This window comes from Callospermophilus lateralis, chromosome 7 (assembly GCF_048772815.1).
Source record: "Callospermophilus lateralis isolate mCalLat2 chromosome 7, mCalLat2.hap1, whole genome shotgun sequence".
In the NCBI taxonomy this organism is placed as follows: domain Eukaryota; kingdom Metazoa; phylum Chordata; class Mammalia; order Rodentia; family Sciuridae; genus Callospermophilus; species Callospermophilus lateralis.
Genome location: NC_135311.1, coordinates 24,288,110 through 24,315,116, shown reverse-complemented (window position 1 = coordinate 24,315,116; position 27,007 = coordinate 24,288,110). Strand labels below are relative to the sequence as shown.

Below are 27,007 nucleotides of genomic sequence, written 5' to 3'. Positions count from 1 at the left end.
ATTTGAAAACAACTGCAGTTTAGCATGTGCGTGGTAGGGAGTTGTAGAGGATGTGAAGTTAATAGGCAGGAGTTGGATCTTTCATCCAACAGATATTAAATGTTAATAGTCTATGATGAGCTCTGGTGATACAAGTGAAGAACAAAACAGACAGTACCTGTCTGCATGGAATTTATATTGTGACTGGAAATATGGCCTTAAATAAATACTTTCAAGTTATAAGGAAAGAACAGGGTGCCATGGGAATGCATGGTGGTGGTGGGGATGATTGTGGGGAGTGTTTGTATGTTTGTGACAGGTGTCAGGGAACAGCCATGGATGTGGTGGCCCCATGCCTATAACCTCAGTGACTCAGGAGACTGAAGCAAGAGGATTGCAAGATCAAGGCTAGCCTGGGCAATTTACTGAGACACTGTCTCAAAATAAAAAGGGCTGGGGTTGTAGCTCAGAGATAGGGTGTCCCTGGGTTCAATCCCCAGTACTGTGGGGGTGGGATGTCAGGGAACAGTATTCCCAGAAGAAAGTCTTCAATGCATTAGAAGGCCTGGAGTTCAGAGACTATGAAGTACTCTTGCAAGAAAAGAAGGGCTAGAGTGGAAGAATCAAAGTGGACAGATGTTGGAAGACAGCAAGCAGATTTTGGAGAGCTAGTTAAGGCAGGTTGAAATTTAAAACTTTATGCCCAAGGAAATGGAAAACTTGGGGGAGGGGAGAAGGATGGTCAAGAAGAAAGAATAGTTAACTGGCTTGCATTGTTTAAAAGCAAAGATCCCAAGTGGCTTTAAGGCAATTAATTTGGTGACTATTGGCAGTTTGAACTAAAATGGTGCCAATAAGGGTAGAGAAAAATGGCTAATTTGAAATATACTTAAGAGAGAATTGATAAGATAAGATGTAGATTATATGTGGAGGATAGGGAGAGGAATGAGACAGGATGATAATAATTAAACACGTGCCAGGCACTACCACTTTACATGTATTAAGTCATTTGATTCTCAGAACAATAATGAGGTAGCTATTGCTATTACTGTTTTATGGATTGGGATACTGAAGCTCACGGCCTCCCTGATTTTTGGCTTGAGGTGTTGGGGTATGCTGTGTCATCTCATAATTGAGATAGAAAACTGGGGATGGGGTGGAGGCTCATAAGTTTAATTTTGGACATGTTGAATTTCAGGTGTTTGTAAAATAACTAAATTACAGTATCAAGTGGGCATTTGGATATTATGGATTGGAGTTCAGGAGAGGTCTGGATTAGAAATAGAGTTAGTAGAGTCTTTTGCAGATGACTAATTCTAGCTAGTATTATTGAAAAGGGGAAAGTGGAGCAAAAGAAGGGGTGTTAAGGGACTGGGGTTGTGGCTCAGTGGTAGATTGCTCGCCTAGCATGCATGAGGCACTGGGTTCGATCCTCAGCACCAAATAAACGTAAAATAAAGATATCATGTCCACCTAAAACTAAAAACTAAATTAAAAAAAAAAAAGTTGTATTAAAATAGAATTCCAGGGTTTCTGATGTTTGAGGAGGGAGCAGATAAATATGAAATGGCTTGTATGCTATGTCAAATATTATTAGCCTTTTTTTTCTGAAAAAAACAAACAAACATCAACAACAACAACAAAATTTGGCTTAGTCCTTGGGCTTATTGTGTTTGAGGTATCTGTGGGATACTCAGGACAGCTGACCTGTTTGTTCTCTTTTCCTCTCCCTGTATTTTCCTAAGATTAATTTTTCTTAATCATCAAAAGATACTGTCTAACCTTGTCATCAACCTGTTTACTTCTTCTGGTCAGTTTATCAGTGTTCCTTTTCAAATGTAGTAGACAGAGATGAACATTATTTTTTTTTTCTTCTTTCAAACATTTTATGTATGACCTGCACAGAGTAAATGTACCAAGTTTTCACTTTGGTACATTCTGGACACTATTTCTGTGAATGTAGGTTAATTAGCTTTGAAAAGGGGAACGTTATTGCATCATGTTTCTTTTATCAACTAAAGGGTTTTCATATAAGCTGTTGCTAAGACTTGTGGTCTAATTCTCATTTTCTCCCCATGTAGGTATGGCATCACAGCTGCAGGTGTTTTCCCCCCCATCAGTGTCGTCGAGTGCCTTCTGCAGTGCGAAGAAACTGAAAATAGAGCCCTCTGGCTGGGATGTTTCAGGACAGAGCAGCAACGACAAATATTATACCCACAGCAAAACCCTCCCAGCTACACAAGGGCAAGCCAACTCCTCTCACCAGGTAGCAAATTTCAATATTCCTGCTTACGACCAGGGTCTCCTCCTCCCGGCTCCTGCAGTGGAGCATATTGTTGTAACAGCAGCTGATAGCTCTGGCAGTGCAGCCACATCAACCTTCCAGAACAGCCAGACCCTGACTCACAGAAGCAACGTTTCTTTGCTTGAGCCATATCAAAAATGTGGATTGAAAAGAAAAAGTGAGGAAGTTGACAGCAACGGTAGCGTGCAGATCATAGAAGAACATCCCCCTCTCATGCTGCAAAACAGAACTGTGGTGGGTGCTGCTGCCACAACCACCACTGTGACCACAAAGAGTAGCAGTTCTAGTGGAGAAGGGGATTATCAGCTGGTCCAGCATGAAATTCTTTGCTCTATGACCAATAGCTATGAAGTCTTGGAGTTCCTAGGCCGGGGGACATTTGGACAGGTGGCTAAGTGCTGGAAGCGGAGCACCAAGGAAATTGTGGCTATTAAAATCTTAAAGAACCACCCCTCCTATGCCAGACAAGGACAGATTGAAGTGAGCATCCTTTCTCGCCTAAGCAGTGAAAATGCAGATGAGTATAATTTTGTCCGTTCTTATGAGTGCTTTCAGCATAAGAACCATACCTGCCTTGTGTTTGAGATGTTGGAGCAGAACTTATACGATTTTCTGAAGCAGAACAAGTTTAGCCCACTGCCACTCAAGTACATCAGACCAATCTTGCAGCAGGTGGCCACAGCCCTGATGAAGCTCAAGAGTCTTGGTCTGATTCACGCTGACCTTAAGCCTGAAAACATAATGCTTGTCGATCCAGTTCGCCAACCCTACCGAGTGAAGGTCATTGACTTTGGTTCTGCTAGTCATGTTTCCAAAGCCGTGTGTTCAACCTACCTACAGTCACGTTACTACAGGCAAGTGGAAAATATTGAAAATCATATGTTAGGCTAGAGAGCTGTCCTTATATTTAACATTTTATTACAGATAACTTTTAACAGTGAATGGTAGAAATAAGATATGTTTTAGTTCATTACATATGTATGTGGTATTCTTATATGTAATGTTATCTTTCTGAAATTTTTTTTAGCACTAGAAAAATTAACTGAGTCTGATTCAGAAGGTTACTAGCTGAATTATACTAACATCTGGTCTTTTCTTTACTACCATTATACCTAATTTTCCTATTTTAAGAAGTCTTGGATACTTACTTATTTGTGATGAATTTCAGCATATGCTGCTATTTTTTCCAAACTCATATCTTGGCAGATAAAATGCCTTGGGAATAACTCCAGGTTTAACTCTAGCAGCATTTTATTCTTTTCTATTTTTTTTCTTCTGTAACAGTGAGAATTAGATTAGGTGATTGTTATGGTCTCTTTGTGTTGTAACAATATCTATAATACTTGGAACTTATTTGGTTATCCTAGAATAGCCTTGGCCCAAGTAACTTATACTTTAGTGATTCATATTTCTAGATTTGATAACTCTAATGTAGCTACATTTTTAATGTATAGTAGTTATTGGGACAGTACTTAAATGTTGATATATATAATTTTGTCTATACCATAACCAAAGCTCTTTTTAAATGTGCTTTTATTTCTTAGCACCTCCTTTATTTACTTATTAATTTTAAGGAATCTGATATGTAGTCATGTATCAAATACAGATCATGTAGGCAATCAATAAAGAAATGAAATGGGCTGGAAGTGTCACTCAGTGGTATATACCACTTGTCTAGAATGATGAGGCACTGGATTTGAACCTCATTACTACCAAAAAAAGAAAAAAGAAAAAGAAAGAAACAAATGAAACAGTTCAAACAATCAACAAAAAATAGATAACTACAAAATATATTTATAAGGGAATATATCCAACATGACAAATGCCTTTAGCTGAGGAAATATACTGAAGTAAGAATTCTGTTTGTGTGAAAATAACAGAAGAATATTTTTGCTCATACAAAGACTCAGAAAAAAATGCCATCTACATAATTTTTTAAAATTGTAAAATCTGTATTTCACATATTTACTATTTTTGCTATTTTGTACTGTGATAGATAACTTTCCAGTAATGTGACAGAACACCTAAGGTAAACAGCTTATAAAGAAAGAAGATTTATTTTGTCTCATGGTTGTAGAGGGTTCAGTTTTAGGCTGTTTGGTCACTTTGCCAGTGTTAGGACAGAACATCATAGTGATAAGAGCTTAATTGTTCACCTCATGTTAACTGGGAAGCAGCGAGGGGGCGAGGGAGAAAGCAGAGGACCCAGGTTCCATTATCCCTGCAAGGGTAGGCTTTCAGTGACCTCACTTCCTTCCACTAGATTGCGCTTAAAGGTCCTACCAACTCCCAGTAGTGCCATCAGCAGGGAACAAAATCTTTCACACACGAACCTTTGTTGGATACGTAAGATCCAAATTATAACAGATACTGTTCACTGGGGTATGAAGTACATTCACAGTGTTGTGTAATCATTACCACTATCTATTAAATACGTTACAGTGCTTTGTAAAAAAGAAAGAAATGAAACCATCAACACTATTTGTCACCCAAAACAAACTCTGTCTGTAACCATTAAGTAGTAACTCCCTATTCTTTCTTCTTCCTACCCCCAGTAACCTCTATTTGATTTTCTATTTGTCTAGAAGGCTAGAATCTACATATAAATGGAATCATACAATATTTGTCCATTTGTGTTTCATTTATTCCACTTAGCAGTAAGAATAATGTTTTTGAGGTTAATCCATGCTGTAGCATGAATCTTAACTTTATTCCTTTTTGTGGCTAAATAATACTCCATTGTATTATATACCATGTTGTGTTTATCCATTCATCTGATGATGGACACTTGGGTTGTTACCACCTTTTGATTATGTGAATAATGCTGCTGTGAACGTTTCTGTACAAGTCTATTAAGTTCCTATTTTCAGTTCTTTTAGGTACATAGCTTGGAGTGAAATTAATGGGTCATATGGTAATTCTAGGTTTAACTTCCTGAGGAACCACCAAACTGTTTCTCACATGTTAACATTATGTTTTATCCATACTTATTTATTTTAATATTTTTATAGTTTTATAAAACTATGCCATTTTTTACTTGAGACAAGGTAAGGAAACTGAGAGCCTTTGGTTTCTGGTTTCATGCTGTCATAAGGCAACCTTGGCTAATTTTTTTTAATCTATTTTTTTAAACATTATTGGACGTTTATTTTATTCATTTATTTATATGCAGTGCTGAGAATTGAACCCAGTGCCTCACACATGCTAGGCAAGCGCTCTACCACTAAACCACAACCCCAACCCCATCCTTGGCCCATTTTGAGATTTTCACTTTCACTTATTTATACCTTAAAAGTTTTAGATTCCAGCTACAGTTGCTTTTAATACTCTCCTTTGAGCAGTCCCACCGCTGTTGTGTATTGCGTATGTATGGTACAACTATATAAAACACTATAGGGGCACTAAGTGAAGTTCAGCTCAGCATCCCCTTCAGAGTATTGAAGAAGATAAGAGGGTGATCACAGCTGAAGGATGAGGGCTTATCAGCTTTCACAATCTTAGTGCCTGCAGGTGTTCTTTAACTACTTGTGTGCCTTGTTAAAGACAGGTAATTGCAGTTGTTGTTTTTTTTCAGTGCCAGCGATGGAACTCAGGTCCTTGTGCATGCTAGGCCAGTGCTCGACCACTGAACTACATCACCAGCATAACAGTGTTTTTAAATGGATATAGGGAGAGCAAAGAGAATTATTATTTCATGAAATCATTTTTGATGGAATTTTCACTTAAAGGCTATATACAAGATTTGAGGGTATAAGAGATTCATTTAGTTTAATGTGCAATTCATTTGAATTATTTTCAGTATTAAGTTGCTGATCTTTGTACCCTTTACTTATCCTTTTAATTTAAGCTGTCGTTTGAGCTTAACAATGTTTCCTGTATTTCTCATGCATTTTGGTCTTTGACATAAAAATAATTTTAGGTTGAACTAAGTTTAGCTCTTACAAAACAGAAGTTCATTCTGTTCATTACCAGGTTAATTACTGGTAATGATAAATTAATGTTGACGTTCACCATCCATGACTTAACTGTGTTTAGGATTTAACATGTGCATTGTGTTGTTTAACAGTAACACTGGATAATGAGCCTACGGCAGATGGAATAGCAGCTCAGGCATTTCTTCCATATCACTGTGTCCTCTTAAGCTTCTTTTGTTGTTGCTTTATTGCCATTATAGAATGTTAAGTCTTCACCTTTTCTTTCAGAAAATCTCTGTGAAATCTTTTTGGCTGGCAAATCATTCTGGCTCCAAACATAGCCTTCTTTCTTACCCTCCTTTTTAGTTTTACATTGTTTTGTCTTACTAATACATGCCAAAAGATTTTCATTAGACAGAAATTTGCCATAGAGCTATTTCTGTTGGCCATGGGCATGGCTAAATGATTCTGGCAGTAGAAGTAATATACTTTATTCTCTGGCCTACTGTAAATATACAATGTAAATGTCCAAGAAAAGCTGCCATCTTTTTGGGGTTGGGTTTTAGGGAAAAAGCTTTGCCATACTTAACAAGCTCAATGCTTTTTATTCTTATTTATTTATTTGTGGTATTGGGGATTGAACCAGGGGCACTCTATCACCGAGCTGCATCCTCAACTCTTTTTTAAATTTTATCTTGAGACAGTGCTGAGACTGGTCAGGAACTTGTGATCCTCCTGCCTCAGCCTCGTGAGTTGCTGGGATTTCACCATGCCCAGTGTAATGCTTTTCCAAATTCGGAACAAACTAACTAGCCTCTATTTCAAGCTGTTTGTTACTTATGGAAGGATAAAATCTAGAGAAGACAAGAATAGCGTAAGTATAGACAACAACAACCTAATTTCCTCTAACAGTTAAACTACAGTTTCAACTAAGCCACAGATGGCTTACTTAATGTAACATCTCTGATCTGGCAAGTAAGTAGATTTGATGCATCTGAAATGGGAAAAAGTAACAAGACTATTCATGAAAATGACCAGAAAATTATTTGAGCTTTTAAGCTATCCCAATCTTAGCTTGATCTGGGTGCCAGTGAAATAAAACTTTATGATCTTGAAGGAACTTTTCAATACAAAGAAGTTTGAAGTTAGGAATCCAAAAGGCAGGGATGCTATTTCTTCCACTTGGCAATAGTAATTAGAGCATGTTTAGTGTTTGGTTTTGAGGATGGGATGCATCTTCAAAGAAGTGACTGCTGTGTTCAAAGCACAGTTAATGCCATTTTCCTACTGAAGTGAATACTGTCAAGTTTGTTTTGTTTTTGTTTTTAGCTTTCTCTTTTCTATGCTTGAGTAGATAATCTTTTTAATTGCCCAGTTAGGATGTTAGAATTGGAAAGGCACCTAGAAAAGTCATTATCTAATTCAGCTTTCTTATACAGATGATGTAGAACCAGGGTTTTAGTGTCCATAGACTCTGTGTGTGTGTGTGTGTGTGTGTGTGTGTGTGTGTGTGTGTGTGTGTTGGGGATTAAACCTAGGGCCTCATTAATGTAAGCTCTCACTGATGATATTCCCATTCCCTCCATAGACTCTATTTTGACAGATTGAGAAAGAATGGAGGCCAAGGGAAAAGATGTAATGAAAATATTTCCAAGAATTATAATCTGAAATCAGAGTTTAAAACATTCAGTTCTTACCTTCTTAGAGGCAAAACTCCTAATGATGCTTTACTTTCAGTAAAGGAGAAGATAACTTCAGTCTTCTTGCTTCCCAGAGTTAGCTCAGTCTAACATTTCTAGGCCCTAATGATGAAAAAAAGCCCTTGGACTGAGCGGCTTTCTTTTTAACACTTGGCTGTTTGTAAGAGAATAGTTGCTGTTTTGAGTGAGTTTTTTTGCTGAAAATCCATAACTGCTTCTTGTCACAGAAGCAGGATGAGACCAAATAAAAAAACTGATTCCAGCCAGTTTTCAGTTGTGTGTGTGTGTGTGTGTGTGTGTGTGTGTGTTTTAATGGGGTTTTAGGAGTGGAATTAGTATTTCTTCTAATTTCCTTGAGACTTTAAGATTTACAGGATTACCAGTTATCATATATCATGTGCTACCTTTTTAAAGAAGTAAGTTTGGGTGGTCTGGTCATTCCCTTGTGACTTACCTTTTGGGCTTTAAAATGTCTTCTTGGTATTATGAGAATGGCAAAATCATTCTGCTTTCCAATTGATGCTTTCAATGTTCTAAGCCCAGTTTTTAATTTTGGCACAAAGCCATTTGCACACTTCTTGCCAGCTATTTTTGGCACTGTCATAAACTTGAAAATTAATGATTCTGCTCACTGACAGTAGGAAGTTTTGTTCTTTTTCAATTTTAGAAAAGCTTTTGTATTGTTTCTGGGTACTCTTACTCTCTGCTTTATTAATGCTTCAGTTTTATGTGATCTTAAAAATATGCCATAATGCTGGAAATTTAATAGAACTTTGAAATTCCATCAGTAATACATGGTTCTAGCTACCTATAACATGAACAATCTTTTTTTTGGGGGGGCAGTCCCAGATATTGAACCTTCAGAGCCTCATGCCTGCAAGTGCCATACCACTGAGCTACATCCCCAGCTCTTTTTTTTTTTTTTTTTTTTTTTTTAAAGAGAGAGTGAGAGAGGAGAGAGAGAGAGAGAGAGAGAGAGAGAGAGAGAGAGAGAGAGAGAATTTTTAATATTTATTTTTTAGTTATCGGCGGATACAACATCTTTGTATGTATGTGGTGCTGAGGATCGAACCCGGGCCGCACGCATGCCAGGCGAGCGCGCTACTGCTTGAGCCACATCCCCAGCCCCTTTTTAAAATTTTTTTGAGATAGGGTCTGGCTCAGTTACCCAGGCTGACCTCAGACTTGTGATCTTTCTGCCTCAGCCTCTCAAGTAGCTGGGATTATAGATGTTTGCCAACATGCCCTGCAGAAATATCACTTTTAAGGGTTGTTTCTTTGGTGGAGAAAACCACACTTCATATACAAAAACTGGTGATATTACTGGTTCTACCCTTAGCTATCTACTAGTCTGAACATACCTAAGTATTGTGCTGTTTCAGGATAAAGATCAGGAAAGCTTTTAAACCCTGGGGAGACCCCCAATCGACCTGGTTTTATCTGAAGTGTACTTCTTATATATAATTAGTTGTACAGAATACTCTTTAAGAGCTGGGATTGTAGCTTAGCGGTTGAGCGCTCACCTAGCATGGGCAGGACCTGGGTTAGATTCTCAACACCACATAAAAATAAAGGCATTGTGTTGTGTCCATCTACCAAAAAAAAAAAAGAATACTCTTTAAGTATCTTTACTTCATACCTTCTTTGCTCAAATACCACCTCCTTCAACACACATATGCACACACACAATGCAACCACAGGCATATATTACTTGAAACTAAAGTTTTGGAAGCCTAGGCAATTCATGATACATGACTAGTTAGATGGTTCTTCATGGAGAGATTTGCTTTTCCATTTGGTTCTGGAGCGTCCTTATGGATCCAAATTCTCTGATATTGTAAGAAAGATAGGAAATCGTTAGAGAAGAAGATAAAGTGTTTAAGAGTTCAGATTCCAGACAATGGGCACCATTGTTTAGTAGATGTGTAGCCTCAGATAAATTATTTAACCTCTCAGTTTCTTCCTTTGTCAAATGGAAATAATACACTGTTACATAGAATCTAAGATACCATTGATTATAAGATACAACATTTTTTATATAGTACCAGTTAAGAAAGTAAAAGCACTGCCGTTAAATTAAAAAATACCCTCATTTGTAAGAATCTTCTTAATTTCAGAGATGTTAAAATATTCAACATGCAGAGCATGTTGACAAACATGCTGGAAATTTAATAGAACTCTGAAATTCCATCAGTAATACATGGTTCTAGCTACCTATAACATGAACAATCTTTTTTTTTTTTTGGCATTACTGGAGATTGAACTCAGAGCCTCATGCCTGCAAGTGCCATACCACTGAGTTACATCCCCAGCTCTTTTTTTTTTTTTTGAGAAAGGATGTTGACAAACATCTATAATCCCAGCTAGAGTTGGTGACGCACAATAATGCCAATTTTTTTTTTTTTTTTAGGATTTATTATAAGAATTAAGTGATAGGGGCTGGGGAAATAGCTCAGTTGGTAGAGTGCTTGCCTAGCATGCACAAAGCCCTGGGTTCAATCCCCAGCACCAAAAAAAAAAAAAAAAAAAGAATTAAGTGATTCAACATTTATAAAGAATTTAGAACAATGCATAGCACATAGTAAGCACTATATGTCATTTATTATTATTATTAGTAGTAGTATTACCTATTATTATTCTTTCCCACCCTTGTACCTTTTTTTTTTGGAGGGGGTCAGATATTTGGGGATCAAACCCAAGGCATTATGTCTGCTACCACTCAATTATTACCCCAGACCGTACCATTCCTTTTTGGAACTCACTCTTTTCTCTTAATTTTAGTCAGAAACACTCATGTATACCACCATGCCAAATAGATTTATATAGATGGTTATGTTTGTAACTTTTATTCATTGAAAGATAGGATGTTATATTAATTTTGGAGCCAGAAAGACTGCTCTGTTATTTATTGTGATTTTGGGCAAATTACTTAATCTTTCTTTACTTTAGTTTCATCCTCTATAAATGGGGTAACACTTATATTTTAGATGTGTTCATATATATATAAAAGTCTTAGTTTATGAATTACTTTGTTCTTTAAGGTTCCCTATGGTTATGTTTCTTATGTGAGTATTAATAGAAATGATTTTTTTTCTACAAGCACAAAAAAGAGTTCAAAGTTTTAAAATAATGATAACAATAATTATTATTATATATAACACCTAGTGCTTGCCATGTGCCAGATACTCATCCAAGAGCTTGAATGTATTTATTTAAATGTCACAGCAACACTGTGTGATAGATATTCTTAATTCATTTTATAGACAAGGAATCTGTGGCACAGAGATTTAGTGTTGTGTCTACCATAGCTGTAAATGATGGAGCTAGGTTTCAGTCCCTGATCAGCTGGCTCTAGAGTGAACTGACAACCACCATATCTTCTCAGAAAAAATATTTTGTCACAAAGGTGTAATTATTGACCAGGATGTTTAATTGATTTTTTTAATAATTAAAAAGGTTTAATAATAAAAAGAAAAAATTATGCTCCTTTATGATTCCAACCTTCAGAAAGCTCTCAAAAATTGAAAACGCTCCCCAAGTTTGTTTTAAACAACTTTTTATTGTCAAGACCTAACTTAAACCATTGTAGAGCTATTTAAAGCTGGGCACAGTGGCACATGTCTTTACTCCCAGTGGCTTAGGAGACTGAAGCAGGAGGATCGGAAGTTCAAAGCCAGCCTCAGCAGCTTACCAAGGCCCTAGCAACTTGATGAGACCTTGTCTCAAAATAACAAGGGATAGGTATGTGACTCAGTGGTTAAATGCTCCTGGGTTCAGTCCCTGGCACCAAAAATAAATAAATAAATGAATGAACGAATGAATGGATAAATAAATAAATAAATAAATAAATAAATAAAATAAAGTCTTCATTTGGCTAGCTTCGTATCCCTGTTCTTGGTTTTGTTGAAGAAATATTAATGTGTTTGATTATGGGACATTGCTCTGCCCATTGGGATTATTATGTAATACATGGTTTATGTTCTGTATTATCTTCTAAGATTCAAAAAATTCTGAATTCTAAATTGACTGATTGTTTTTAGTTTCATTAAATAAATGAATTTTTAGCTGATGCTAAAACAGAATTTAGTCAACATAGTTAATTTCTCCCATTAATGTTTCTTTTTTATCTGATATTTTTGTTTTGGCTAGAGCCCCTGAAATTATTCTTGGATTACCATTTTGTGAAGCTATTGATATGTGGTCATTGGGCTGTGTAATAGCTGAGCTGTTCCTGGGATGGCCTCTTTATCCTGGTGCTTCAGAATATGATCAGGTAAGAATGTTTATGTGGATAGAAATAGAAATAACAAATACAATTGACCTTTGAGCAACATGGGTTTGAATTGCATGGGTCCACTTGCATGAACTTTTTTTTTTTAATAATTTGAAAAAACTCACTGATCAACCATGTAACCTAGAAATATTGAAAAAAAATTAAGAAAAATTAGGTATGTCATGGATGCATAATATATATGTAGATAATGATTTGTTAGCATTTATTACCATAAAATATATGTACATTTATTCTAAAAAGTTCATAACTTATACATATAGACTATACATGATGCCATTCAGTTAAGAGAAATATAAACATGAAATATTAAATCATAACTGCATGAAATTAATTGTAGTACATACTGTACTACTGTAATAATTTCATAGCAGTCTCCTGTTGCAGTTGTGGTGAGCTCAAGTGTAATTGATTATCTGCCTAAAATGTTAAGTGATGCTAATCGTCTCCACTCTAACACTCGCTTCTGTAAACTGCATATAGCAGGAAAAAGTGATATCTTGTCCTTGCATGTTTTTCACCTATGTAATATATATATAACATAAAAATATGTGTTAATCTACCATTCATGTTATTGGTAAGACTTCTGGTCAATAGCAGGCTTATTAGTAGTTTGGGGTAGTCAAAAGTTACATGTGGATTTTCAGCCATGGGATTGAGGATCAGCACCTCATGGCATTGTTCAAGGATCAGTCAACTGTAGTTACTAGTGAAGTAGATTCCAGAGGAATAGAAGTACTTAGATAATAGGAAAAGAGGAATCCAATTATTACTAAAGAGTTTTTTAACAAATAGTAGAATTTTTTTCTACTTTTCTTCTTGGTCTAGTATTTATACCATCTTTCTTGGTCTAATATTATATTTGCAAATCTACAATAAACAAAAGGATTTTATTTTCTGTTACTTAAGATTGGTACTTTTATATCTATTATGATTTATTAGAGACCTAGCTTCAGTTAACGACTGTCTTATGAGTTGAGATGTAAAAGTAAAGATAAAGGACTGGAGTTTTAAGACTGAACTTTGGCTTACTAAGTTGTTTTTATTTCCTTTTATACATATGTGACACATACTGAAGTAAATACTGTCTTCAGACTGGCACACCTTAGGTGCCAAAAGCTATGATAGTTTGGGTCACTGTAAAATAGAATTTATGAGATGAATCTGTTGTAAAGTATTTTAATACAGAAATTTCTTTGTTAAAACAGAAAAGCTTTAGGAGAGGGTAGTTAGTTTTTCAAGTAATTGGTCCATTGAAGGGAACAGTTTTGCCATAGAAGTAAATTGTGAATTATCTTGTTCTTTAGAATGATTTTTTTTTTTTTTTTTTTTTTTTTAATTTGGGCCCAGTGGTGCAAGTCAGTAATTCCTGTGACTTGGGAGGCTGAGGCAGGAGAATCATGAGTTCAAAGCCAGCCTCAGTGACATAGTGAGACACTGTCTAAAAATAAAAAGGGTTGGGGATGTGGCTCAGTGGTAGAGGGCCCTGGTTCAATCCCCAGTACCACCAAAAAAAAAAAAAAAAAAAGGAGAAATATTTACCCTCTATACATATAGAAGCTCCTTCTGACACTGTTTACTTTTTTTGGTTTTTCTTTTTTCCAAAAATGAACGATTAGAAGGAAAAAAATAGCAAAACAGTATTTTCTCCTATTCGGTTTAGGATTTTTATCTCAGTCTGTTGTAGAGTAGATGTAATATTTACCAACTTCCAAAAATTTGACATTTTTGGACCTGACTTAGTGAAATATAAAAATGGCTTGTTTTAAGTAACCAGTTATGGGGCTGTGGCTGTGGCTCAATGGCAGAGCGCTTGCCTAGCATATGTGAGGCACTCGGTTCGATCCTTGGCACCACATAAAAATGAATATATAAAAATAACAGGTATTTTGTGCATCTACAACTAAAAATATAAAAGATAAAAAATAAGTAATCAGTTATGTTTTGTTTCATAAGTTTTTAATCTATTTTTTTTGCAAAACCACAGTGTTGGTTGAACCAAGCCATTGATTCTTACTCCTCCTTGGGTCTCAAGGATTTCCTATGGAAAGATCCAGCTTTTTTTTTTTAAACAACTTTATAGAGATAATTCCCATACTGTACCATTCAGTCATTTAGAGTGTACAGTTCAGTAGCTTTTAGTATGTTCACAGGGTTGTAGAGCTAGCACCATGGTCAGTTCTGGAACATTTCACCATATTCCATAAATAAACTCAGTACCTATTAGCAATTAATCCCCAATTCTCCCCTAACCACCTTATTTTCTCTTACCTCTCAGCAACCACCAGTCTACTTTCTTTCTATAAATTGGCCTATTCTGGCATATCATATACATCACATATAACGTGGTATTCTGTGACTTGCTTCTTTTTACTTAGCATGTTTTCAAGGTTCTTCCCTATTGCTGCTTCAGAGCTTCATTCCCTTTTATGGTAAACAGTATTCCATTATTTTTTAAATACATTCATCTATTGGTAGACACTTGGGTTGTTACTGTTTGGGGCTATTGTGAATAATGCATCTATGAACATTGGTGTACAATATGTAAGTCCCTGTTTTCAGTTCTTTTGGGTTATATAACTCGGAGCAAAATTGCTGGGTTGTGGTAATTCTATGTTTAACTTTCTGAGGAACCATCAAGTTGTTTTCCACACAGGCCACACCATTTTTACATTCTTGGCAGCAATGCATGAGGATTCTAACTTCCCCACATCCTAACCAACATTTTTTTATTCTGAGGTTTTCTGATGATAGTAGCCATCCTTGTAGGTATGAAATGGTATTCTTTTTTTTTAATTGTTGTTTGTGCTGGGGATTGAACCCAGGGCCTGTGCATGCGAGGCAAACACTCTACCAACTGAGCTATATCCCCAGCCCATGAAGTGGTATTCTTTGTGCTTTTGATTTTCATTTCTCTAATTAGTAAATTTTTTTTTTTTTTTTTTTGATACCTGGGATTGAACCCAGGGGCGCTTAACCACTGAGCCATATCCGCGGCCCTTTTTTGTATTTTATTTAGAGATAGGGTCTCACTAAGTTGCTGAAGGCTAGCTTTGAGCTCACAATCCTCCTGTCTCAGCCTCCTGAGCTGCTGGGATTATAGGCGTGTGCCACTGCACCCAGCTAATGAGTGATGTTGAGTGTCTTTCTTCATGTGTTCATTGAATATTTGTATAGCTTATTTGAAGAAATGTCTATTCAGTCCATTGACCATTTTTGATCATGGGTATTGTGTTTTTATTGCTAAGTTGTAGTTCTGTATATATGCTGGATATATATACAGTGTTTTGTAAATGCTTTCTTTCATTCCATAGGTTGCCTTTTTACCTAGGGATGTATTGTTTGATGTACCAGTGTTTTTTACTTTGACAAAGTCCAGTTTGCCCACATTTTCTTTTGATGCTTATACTTTTGGTATCAAATGTAAGAAGTCATTGCTGAATCCAACGTCCTGTAGTTTTTCCTCTCTGTTTTCTTCTAAGAGTTTTATAATTTAACTTCTTAAGTTTCTGTCTTTGATTCTAAGATAATTTTGTTAATGGTATAAGGTAAGGAGACAATTTAATTGTTTGATACAGATATTCATTTCTCACAGTGTCTGAAAAAACCTTTGCTGAAAAGACCTCTTTACGCATTAAATTGTGTAGGCATCTATATTTATCTTTTCATATATGACCACACCATTTTGACTACTTTAGCTTTGTAGTAATTTTTACAATCAGGAAGTATGAATCCTATAACTTTGTTCTTTTTTTTCCAAGATTCTTTTGACTATTTGGGACTCTTCCATTTCCATATGAGCTCAGAAGGATTAACTTGTCAATTTCTTCGTAAAGCCAGCTGGGATTTTTATTGAGATTGTATTGAATTTGTAGATCAGTTTAAGTATCAGCACCTAACAGTATAAGTCTTTTGATCCATAAACCTGGGATGACTTTACATTTATTTAGGTTTTCTTTAGCAATGTTTTGTAATTTTGGAGTACATGCTTTGTACTTTTTTTGTTAAATTTATTTTCAAGTCTTTTTTTTTTTTTTTTTTTGATGCTTTAGTGAATGAATTTTTTTCAAATTTTATTTAATTTTTTGGTACTGGGGATTTAATCCAGGGGTGCTTTACCATTAAGCTACATCCCTAGCCCTTTTTATTTTCTATTTTGAGAGTGGATTTTGCTAAATTGCTTAGGACCTTCCTAAATTGCTGAGGCTGGCCTTGAACTTGCAATCCTCCTACCTCAGCTTCCCAAATCACTGGGATTACAGGTGTGTACCACTGCACCTGGCAGTAAGTGGATTTTTAAAAATTTTTACTTTTAGAATATTTATTACTAGTATATTGACATAATGTTGATTTTTGTAATTTAGTTCATATCCTGTTGATTCTAATAGAATAAAAACTATTAGAACTACTAATAACTGTAGTTCTAATAGTTTTTATGAGTCCCTTACGATTTTCTATGTACAAGATCATGTCATTTACAAATATAGTGTTATATCTTCCTTTCCATCTTGATACCTTTTTTCCCTAATCTAAATGCTTTGCACTGAAGTGCTAGTTTAGTGTTGAATAGAAATATCTATGGTGGACATCCTTGTTGTGTTCCTCATTTTATGGGAAAAGTGTTCAGTTTTTCACTGTTAAGTATAATGTTAGCTGTGAATTTTTCATAGATGTTATAGCTGAGATTTATATCACGTTTGTCAGAAGTGTGTGTACCTTCTTTATAAACTGGTTAATAGCTTCAAATTTGCCAAAAACATTGTAATTGTTTAAAATAACAAATGACAGTATTTTTTATTTGCTTAAATATGGGCTTCTTGTTGATAAGCTTTGTGGAAAACTTAGGGTGATTCTACTTTCATAATGAAACACTTTTCATTTTATAATACCAAAAATTTTAAATGTTTAAATTCCATGAGTGGGGCTGGGGATATAGCTCAGTTGGTAGACTGCTTGCCTTGCATGCACAAGGCCCTGGGTTCGATCCCCAGCACCAAAAAAAAAATAAAACCAAAACAAAGAAATTCCATGAGTGCACCAGTATAGAAAAATCAGAAAAGATGGTATAAGCCAAGAGACAAAGATCTCAACTTCCTGTATGACTTGGAGGTAACCCTTTATATTTTGGTATATTTTATGTTTATTTTATTATATATTGTCAATTTTTATTATGTGTTTATTGGGTGCCAAATTTTCTGTCAGGTACCATAGGCATTAGGGATTCAACAGAAATAAAACAAACATTGTATTTGCCCTTGAATAGGCCACAGTTGTTTTATTTTTAAACTTTATTTATTTACTTATTTGTTTTTACATGGTGCCTAGGATCGAACCCAGGGCCTTGCATAAGCGAAGCAAGCGCTCTACCACTGAGCTATAAATCCAGCCCCAGGCCACAGTTTTGATAATGGGAAAAGCATTAAATAAGTAATCACACAGATAATTATAGTTCAATTAAGATAAATTCTATGAAGGAAAATTTATATGTGGTGCTGAGAATAGAACCCAGTGCCTCACACATGCTAGGCAAGCACTCTACCACTGAGCCACAACCCCAGCCCTCACGTAACTTTTTATGTCCTAAATACCTCTTGATATTATATTTATTTTTTCCCAGTGCTTCTACATGAGTCCAGGCTGTCTTCGTCACTTACCTACTAGACCATGTCCCTTTCCTACTCTGGTATCTCAACAATCTTTTTTCCAGAGTAATTTTTTTTTTTCAAATTACAAATTTGAATATGTCATGCCTTTTGACTTCAATGATTTTCCATTGCTTTTAGAATGAAGGACTACATCCTTAATATGACCTCTGAGCTTCTATATGGAACTGCCCCTTCCCTACCTTTCTCCTCTGCCCTCATCAGCATCATTTCAACATACTTTAAGAATGTTTCTTGCTGGTGTGGTGGCACATCTCTGTAATTCCAGCGACTTGGAGGCTGAGATAGGAGGATCACAGGTTTGAGGCTAGCCTTAGCAACTTTAGCGAGATCCTCAGCAACTTTGTGAAACCCTGACTCTAAATAAAAACTAAAAAGGCTGGGGATATACCCAGTTGTAAAGTGCCCCTGGATTCAATCCCTAATACTAAGAATGAAATAATATGCTTCTTTTCAGCACAGGCACATGCTGCACCCTTCCTTTGGAATACTTTGCTCTCATCTATTCCTTTGGAATACTTTGCTCTCACCTATTCATTTCATTTAGTGAGTGTCTACTCATTTTTCCCCTGAAGTGTCACTTCCCCAAAGAGCCAGTCCTAAGTCGAGGACAGGTTTCTTATGTATTTTTATAGAAGACTTTCTTTCTTCTTCACAATACTAACTCAGTTTGAATTACACATTCAGTCTCTGTCTCCTTTCTAGAATGCAAACTCCATGAGAGCAAGAACTGTGTTTGTTCACTGCTTGCCTCCATAAACACTTATTGAAAGAAAGAATGACTAGATACTACATTCAAAATATACATTCCAAATACATATATTGTGAATATATATATATGGAATAGATATACATTCCAAATATATTTATTGTGGATTATGAAGGAGCACATACATTTCATCAAATTTAAGACAGCATGATTTTCTGTACTTCTAAGAAAGAAGAAAAGAATGTGCCGGTTAAACCATGATAGCTATCAATTCTAACACATATTCTGATTTCAAAGATGTTAATGTGAATAAATGTGCCTCTTGGAATCAGTGTAGTGATTTTTTTTTGCAGTGATTGTTTTAAAAAATGAGATTTATTTAATTTATAATATGCCTTTCTACATAATCTATTGTAAAATACTTTTAGATGTCAAATACCCTCTACCTTATCACTTAAAATGTCCACATAATATTTCATTATGCAAATTTTATCCTGGATTTAAAACATATTTCACCTTTTCATACACACAAGTAGTTCACATTTAAAATGTTCTTATTCAGGGTTAAGATCCCCCACCCCCATTTTGCTAATGCTGTTTTGTTTCTGGTGAGGTAGTGCCCATGTATTTGGAGTAATAACTTGTTTAAAATTATTACGATGGTAGGCCACATTTGGCCTATCGGCCATAGTTTCTCTACTCCTGCTTTCCACTAATTGAAAAAGTAATTGATTCTAAAGAACTCTGTTTATGGATCTTATATTATTATTATCAATACACACAGCATTAGAAATTAAAGCTGGGAATTTTGGAGGTAGAGAGTGATGGAAAATAAGATTCTTTTTTTTTTTTTTTTTTGAGAGAGAGAGAGAGAGAGAGAGAGAGAGAGAGAGAGAGAAGTTTTTTAATATTTATTTTTTAGTTTTCGGCGGACACGACATCTTTGTTTGTATGTGGTGCTGAGGATCGAACCCGGGCCGCACGCATGCCAGGCGAGTGTGCCACCGCTTGAGCCACATCCCCAGCCCTAAGATTCTTTTCTTTTCTTTTTTTTTAGAGAGGATACTGGGGATTGAACCCAGGTACACTTTACCATGAGCTACATCCTCCATCCTTTTTATTTTTTATTTTGAGACATGGTCTTGCTAAATTGATTACAGCCTTGCTAAGTTGCTGAGGTTGGCCTCGAAGTTGTGATCCTCCTGTTTCATCCTCTTGATTTGCTGGGATTATAGGCATACACCACTGCTCCTGGCCAGGATTCTTTTCCTTGTTTACATATTTATTTCTAATTTCATGTTAATTATAGCCGTTTATATGTGGTGGGGGTTTGTAAGAAAAAAATTGCCTCTTATTGCTCTCAAGGGAGGGAGAGAAGCAGATTACCCTTCTGATGCTTTTCTGGTCAGGCAGAAGTGTTATAGAAGCAAACAGGTGTGAACAATAAAGCAATTTTTTTTTTTTTTTTTGTACGAGGAGTGCACCCAGGGGCACTCAACCACTGAGCCACATCCCCAGCCCTTTCTCTTTTTTATTTAGAGATGGGGTCTCAGTAAGTTGCTTAATGCCTCACTGTTGCTAGGGCTGGCTTTGAACTTAGTGCCTCACTGTTGCTAGGGCTGCCTCAGCCTCCCAAGATGCTGGGATTACAGGTGTGCGCCACCATGCCCAGCCAATAAAACAAATAATATACATGCACATTTTATAGCTATCAGAACAGTGACATCTTCACATCACGTTTGGAAATCGCTATCAGAACAGTGACATCTTCACATCACGTTTGGAAATCTGTATGTATATTTCTGGGAAGAGAGTGAAAAATGTAAATAACTTTTTAATATTATGGAAAATAGTATTCACTTCATGGACCCCTTACCCCCGAGCCTCAGCACACTTTTGAGAACTGCTATCCTAGTCATAGGAGGTGATCATTAAATGTTAACTGAATGAAATATAGTACCAGCCCCCTATTGATGTGGGGCTAGAGAAGCTAAATTAAGTACTAAATGTGTTGGTTGAGAGATAAACTCTGTGGGTATTTAGAGTAGGCACAGTTGATAAGAGCTATAGAACCCAATGAAGAAGGAGTTTGCAGAACTTTTTCCTAATCTTTCCAATTTGATAATACATTTTAAAAAGTTACTTCATGAAAAACAGGTTTTAGAAACTATTCTGGTATGTCTTAGAAATCTAAAGTTTTCTGAACTTTGAATCAGAAGTCTAACAAAAAAGTGAGATTACACTCAAAATTTTCAAAACTGGGCTGGGCACAGTGGCATACACCATTAATCCCAGTGACTCAGGAGACTGATGCAGGAGGATCACAAGTTCAAGATCAGCCTCAGTTCCTGAGCAGTTTAGCAAGACCCTGTCTCAAATAGAGACTGGGAACATGGCCCAGTGGTTAAGTATCTCTGGGTTTAATCCCCAATACCAAAATAACTAACTAACCAACTAAATAAATAAATATCAAGACTGGGTTTCCTTTTAAATAGCATCTCTCATAGCATGGTAGTAACTAAATAAATATTTGGATAATACATGTGAATGGATTAACATTACATATTTATGTTTATTTACAGGTAAATTTCAGTTGTATTGATTAAAGAGTTCATTTATTTGCAATACCTTCCTTTTTTGGCTAGTGTTAATGCTTTAGTGTAAAAGTGTTCAGTGATTTCCTTTTTTTTCACTCCAAATTGATGTTTTATGGTTTTAACGTTTCAGATTCGTTACATTTCACAAACACAAGGCCTGCCAGCTGAATATCTTCTCAGTGCTGGAACAAAAACAACCAGGTTTTTTAACAGAGATCCTAATTTGGGTTATCCACTGTGGAGGCTTAAGGTTTGTCTTTGCTACTGTATTACCTATGCCTGTCCTCCCCTTCCACAACTTAGAATTAAGACTTCAGTTATTAAATTTTTGAGGTAAAAGAGGGAAAGGAGGTGGGAAAGGTATGTTTGCAGGAGGAGATACTTTAAAAACTGTTCATTGTACCCGTGTGGGCCTTATCCTTAGTTAAAAACAAAATAAGTGCTGGTTCAGTTAGCTGAGATTATTTTGTATATTTTGATTTAGCAGTTGAGGGGGATGTCGAATAGTGCTTATCATTAAGTGGTATGAAGAACTAGAGAAATAATGACTTTTGTAGAGAATTTTCAATAAACATGATAAAACAATGTACTTTTCAAACTGTCCTCATTTAGGCCTTATGTTTTCTTGAAACAAGTATCTGAGCCTACTCCTTTAAATTGAGAAATCAGAGTGATTTGATTAACTCTGTGACACTATGCCTCTGAGTCTCTTGAACAGTTAGCATTTGCGATATCAGTTCATTTCAAAGTGGCTTCACTAGAAAAATGGTAATGGATCTTATTTGACTTTCTTCAGGAGGTGTGGTGCATCATTCTTGCTTGTTTATTTTAATCACTGTTGAAAGGGTAGGCAGCTATCAGAATCACAACTCTCTACCAGAAGATTATCTGGTTGTAATCTATGCCATCTATGGTTGGCAAGGTGACAATACTTGCCTCTTTGTATTCTATTATTAATTTAGAATAAAAGGTGAAATTAGTTAAAATGTGAAAATAGCATACAGATTGAATTTTTTAAAATCCATATTTTATAGACACCTGAAGAACACGAATTGGAGACTGGAATAAAATCAAAAGAAGCCCGGAAGTACATTTTTAACTGTTTGGATGACATGGCACAGGTAAATGTGGCAAATTTCATAAAGATATTTATGTCTTTCTTTAATCAGACACACTTCTGTTGGTTATATTAAAGAAGATTTAATCTGTGTCTTTTAGTACTAGTTTTCAGTTTTTACAGAAAAAAAATTAGTATTATGCCATGTGTTAAAAGAATATTTAAATCTTAACATAGAATACTTTTAGGATTATAGGTTGAACATCCCTAATCCAAAAACCCCAAATCAGAAATGCTCTGAAATCTGAAACTCTTTGAGCACTGACAGGATGCTGAAAGAGCTTTAGATTACAGCTCTTACTGGGTTTTTTTTTTTTTTTTTTTTTTAAAGAGAGAGCGAGAGAGATAGAATTTTTTTTTTAATATTTATTTTTTAGTTTTCGGCAGACACAACATCTTTGTTTGTATGTGGTGCTGAGGATCGAACCTGGGCCGCACGCATGCCAGGCAAGCACGCTACCGCTTGAACCACATCCCCAGCCCCTTCTTACTGGGTTTTATAGTTAGGAATGCCTGACCAATTGGTAAAGTCAATGCAAATATTCAAAATCCAAGAATTTTTAATATGGGATATTCAATCTGAGTATATTTCTTTCTTGCTTTTGCATTAAGCATGATCTTATTACATATCAGTATTTTAAAATATTGTTTATGAAGGTTTTTTTCCTGTTCTGTTCATCTGAATAATTAACTACATAAACACTAACATTTATTGAGTGCTTCTTACATTCCAAACTCTGTTCAAACATTTTTTACTTACTATGCCATTTAATTTTCAACAATAGAAACTTTTATATTCAATTAATAATAATCACTTTTGCTTAAGGCATTTGTTTCAAATACTTATTTATTTAGATACTGGAGGTTTAACCCATGGGCACTTTTACCACTAAGCTACATTCCAGCTTTGTTTTGATATAGGGTCTTACTAAGTTGCTGAGGCTGGCCTTGAATTTGTAATCCTCCTGCCCTAGCCTCCCGAGTTGCTGGGATTACAGGTGTGTGCCACCATGCCTACTGGTGTGACACCATGCTTGGCTGTTCCAATTTTAAAGATGGTTTTGGTTCAGGTTTATTCTACCACTTAGGCAGCATAAGGAGTTCCCTTCTGTGAATTATCTTATAGTATTATAATTTACTATAATAAAAAGAATTTCCCCAGGTTTTTCTTTTTTCAAATGCCAACATTAAATATTTATTTTTTGTTTTTTGGAAAAAAAGCAGATGCATTAAGTGTTTATCTTAAATGAAGAATATAATATTTCTAAATTTTCCTTGGAAGGTGAATATGTCTACTGACTTAGAGGGAACAGACATGTTGGCAGAGAAGGCAGATAGAAGAGAATACATTGATCTGTTAAAAAAAATGCTAACAATTGATGCAGATAAGAGAATTACTCCTCTGAAAACTCTTAACCATCAGTTTGTGACAATGACTCACCTTCTGGATTTTCCACATAGCAATCAGTAAGTATGGTACAGTCTGGGACTTTTGCCAGGACATCGTTCTTGACTGAATTGCTGTCTTATATGGAACTATCAAGTTAAAAGCAACTTTGGTGTTTGTTTATCTGACTTACTGATACTTTTCTTTCTCATTGATAAGTCACAGGATTAAAAATTAGATGCATATCTTTCCTTGTTTTGATTATAAAATCTCTTGAGTTGTTTTTTCTGAAAGTGCGTGGGGGAAAAAAAAAACTTTGTGTAGTTGTCTTGAGTTATTTGCTGTCTGTTTAAATTTCAGCATTCATTTAGTGAATCTTTAATCTCTTTCAGTGTTAAATCTTGTTTCCAGAACATGGAGATCTGCAAGCGGAGGGTTCACATGTATGATACAGTGAGTCAGATCAAGAGTCCCTTCACTACACATGTTGCACCAAATACAAGCACAAACCTAACCATGAGCTTCAGCAACCAGCTCAATGCAGTGCACAATCAGGTATTCAGTAAATGATTTTGGAAACTCAAGCCTAAGTGGCATAGAGACTAGTAGGAGTGCAGGGTGAGGTAAAGAAACAAAAATGAGTCTTTGTTTTGGTGGTCTTGTTACTTCGTAAGAATTTTCTACTTGGCAAAAATGATGGAAGACAATATAGATTGGTTTTTACCTATCAGTCACTTGCTGACAGAAAAACAAAGGCCTAATCCATTCCCTCATAAATTTTAGCATAATCAAATAAATGGGCTATTGTACTATTTACTACTGTTTGTTGAACTGAGTTCAGTCAAATGATTCTTTCTCCAAGTTAGGAGAAGGACCTATGTCTTACTACTTTATTGAAGAGCATTTCCAATACATTAAAGGTAGTTTCTTGCTCATGTCCCATGTGGGCAAGGGAAAAGGTTCTCCTCCTGAGGGATGGGCTGGCTAAGAAATAAAAGCTAGGCAAGTACTATGAAATAACCACAGACCACAGAAAAATAGTTTCAGAGCTGGGGAAGCATTGGGCCAAGCTGACCAGACAGGTGCATCTTCTAACAAAGAAGGGAGCCTGTGCTTGCTGTATTTATATTGGAATAGATCAAAGGGATTCGACAGACAGTTCTTCACCAAAACAGAATAGAGGTGGGGGCAGGTAGACTGCTTGGTTCCTAATGGGTCATGCCCTTCTCCAGTGCTACATGGAACCTTTCTGGGCAGAACTGAGAAAGGAGTTCATTTGTATTAGGCCATCTTGACAGTGGAATTGCCATGTTAAGCTCCCAAACATCAGACCTTCCCCATCACTGCCTTCAGTGTTGAAAAGGTTCACACACATTTCATGGGTGACTTCCTGCAGAATTTTTTGCATTTTTTTTGTTTTGCTAACTTAGTGATAATTACATTTAAGTTTGTTTCAGAAGTTTGTAAGCTTCACGGCTTCTTAACTAGGTCTACATTCCAAATGGAAGGGAATATGAGGTGTAGTGGGATCTCCCATCTAGCAATTTTTGTGCAGAGGTAATTAAGGTTTAGATAGCTATAATCAGTGTAGGATCAAAGAATAACTACTTGTTATTCTTTTGTTATCTTTTTGCTTATTTGATCATATAGTATGCCTTAATTTTAGAGATTGGGAAAATTTCTTAAGCAGAGTTATTTCAAAGATAATGAACATTGCATTTTAAAACTTTATTCTAGGTTTTTCAGGATAGATTATTTATATATATAAATGTTGTCTATCTCTACTTTATGGCAGTATATAAATATAATTCTTTTGTTTTTAGGCCAGTGTTCTAGCTTCCAGTTCTACTGCAGCAGCTGCTACTCTTTCTCTGGCTAATTCAGATGTCTCATTACTAAACTACCAGTCAGCTTTGTACCCATCATCTGCTGCACCAGTTCCTGGAGTTGCACAGCAGGGTGTTTCCTTGCAGCCTGGAACAACTCAGATATGCACACAGACGGATCCATTCCAACAAACATTTATAGTATGTCCACCTGCTTTTCAAAGTAAGTGGGGAAACTATGTTATATGGTATTTTAGCAGACCTGCTTGCGTTAGGCGGATCTAGCTGTTTAGTTCTGATCTCTAATAAGTTTAAACCTGTTTCTGATGATAATGATAACTGAAATTGGATAATATCACAAAGGTGATTTTTCTTTTTATATTCGTCTACTTAATGATGCTATTTGACACACTATAGAAACTCAATTTATGTTTTTTAATTGATGTATCTGTTACCAATTTTTTTGCCCATTGAGACCTTGTATCAATATCTTGTATAAACATGTATCTCCCAACATGTAGAATATACACATCTTGGGGAAAAATTTTTTTTAGCGTAATTGCTGTATATTGAGTCTAATTTTCTATATCAAATCCATCATGAAATAAAATTATGTCCCAAATAAAAGGTTATTTTATTTTAAAATGTAAAAATCATGGTTAAAGAATATAAAAACTTCCTAAATTGTATCAGTAATAAAGATCATTTATTGAACTGAAAAATTCTACAAGCTGAAATTGTTGTGTGGGGAGGCATTAAGATTATATGCTTCAGTTTATGAATCATATTGTTCCTGCAAGTTCTGTTAACAGGAACAAAATAGCTGAATAAAGAGGCTTTCTCCATGTGTTACAGTAAGATGTTAAGTTTCACATTCCCATCCTTCTCTCTCTCTTTTTTTTAATTGTTGTTCTATAATCCAGTCTGTCCAGTTCCTTTTTTTTTCTCAAATATAGGAAATGTTTGTTTATTGGTTGGATAAGCCATGTAGAAGGCTTAGTTATGTTGTAGGTATTTCATGGTGATATGCATGACTTTCTTAATAGAAAGTCAGTGTTAGTCCCCTGTGGGAATAAACCGGGATTCAGGCTTGTCATAGCATTTTACATAAAAGCAGGTAGCATTTTTATCTTTTTTACTTTTTAGCTTTTTATTGACTGTGACTCTTGTGTTTGTTTGGTTTCTGACAGAGTCGGAGCAAGCAGAAGGAAATGAGGGGCTGGGGGAGACTGACAGATTACTGGGAGGACAGGAGAGCTATAGTGATGTAAACCAGGGAGAAACCACAGGGAGAGCGGAGGAGCAGATTCAAAATCCGTAAATGCAAATTTAGCCTAACTTACCAAATTACTTTCTACATATGCTTCATAATAGTCAAATCTGTACTTTGAGTTGTCAGATACTGAGTGATTCTTCTACTAATTTTAGATAATAAGCCACCCCTTCCCCAGCCTTTTCCAAAGTGGGTTTTACTGGAACAATTTTCAGATGTGGGGCCCTAAAGTTTACTGCTTCCTCT

General features: G+C 35.7%; 1 protein-coding gene across 1 annotated transcript in view; it reads left to right on the top strand.

Annotated features, from left to right (window-relative positions):
• Positions 1–27,007, top strand: part of Hipk1 (homeodomain interacting protein kinase 1) — a 54,554-nt gene that overhangs the window by 9,342 nt on the left and 18,205 nt on the right. The window contains exons 2-8 of the mRNA XM_076862922.1: positions 2,061–3,138; positions 12,048–12,171; positions 21,289–21,408; positions 22,193–22,279; positions 23,558–23,742; positions 24,055–24,217; positions 25,486–25,711. Of these exons, the coding sequence (XP_076719037.1) occupies positions 2,063–3,138; positions 12,048–12,171; positions 21,289–21,408; positions 22,193–22,279; positions 23,558–23,742; positions 24,055–24,217; positions 25,486–25,711 (1,981 nt within the window). The 5' untranslated portion in view covers positions 2,061–2,062. The remainder of the gene's footprint in view (positions 1–2,060; positions 3,139–12,047; positions 12,172–21,288; positions 21,409–22,192; positions 22,280–23,557; positions 23,743–24,054; positions 24,218–25,485; positions 25,712–27,007) is intronic.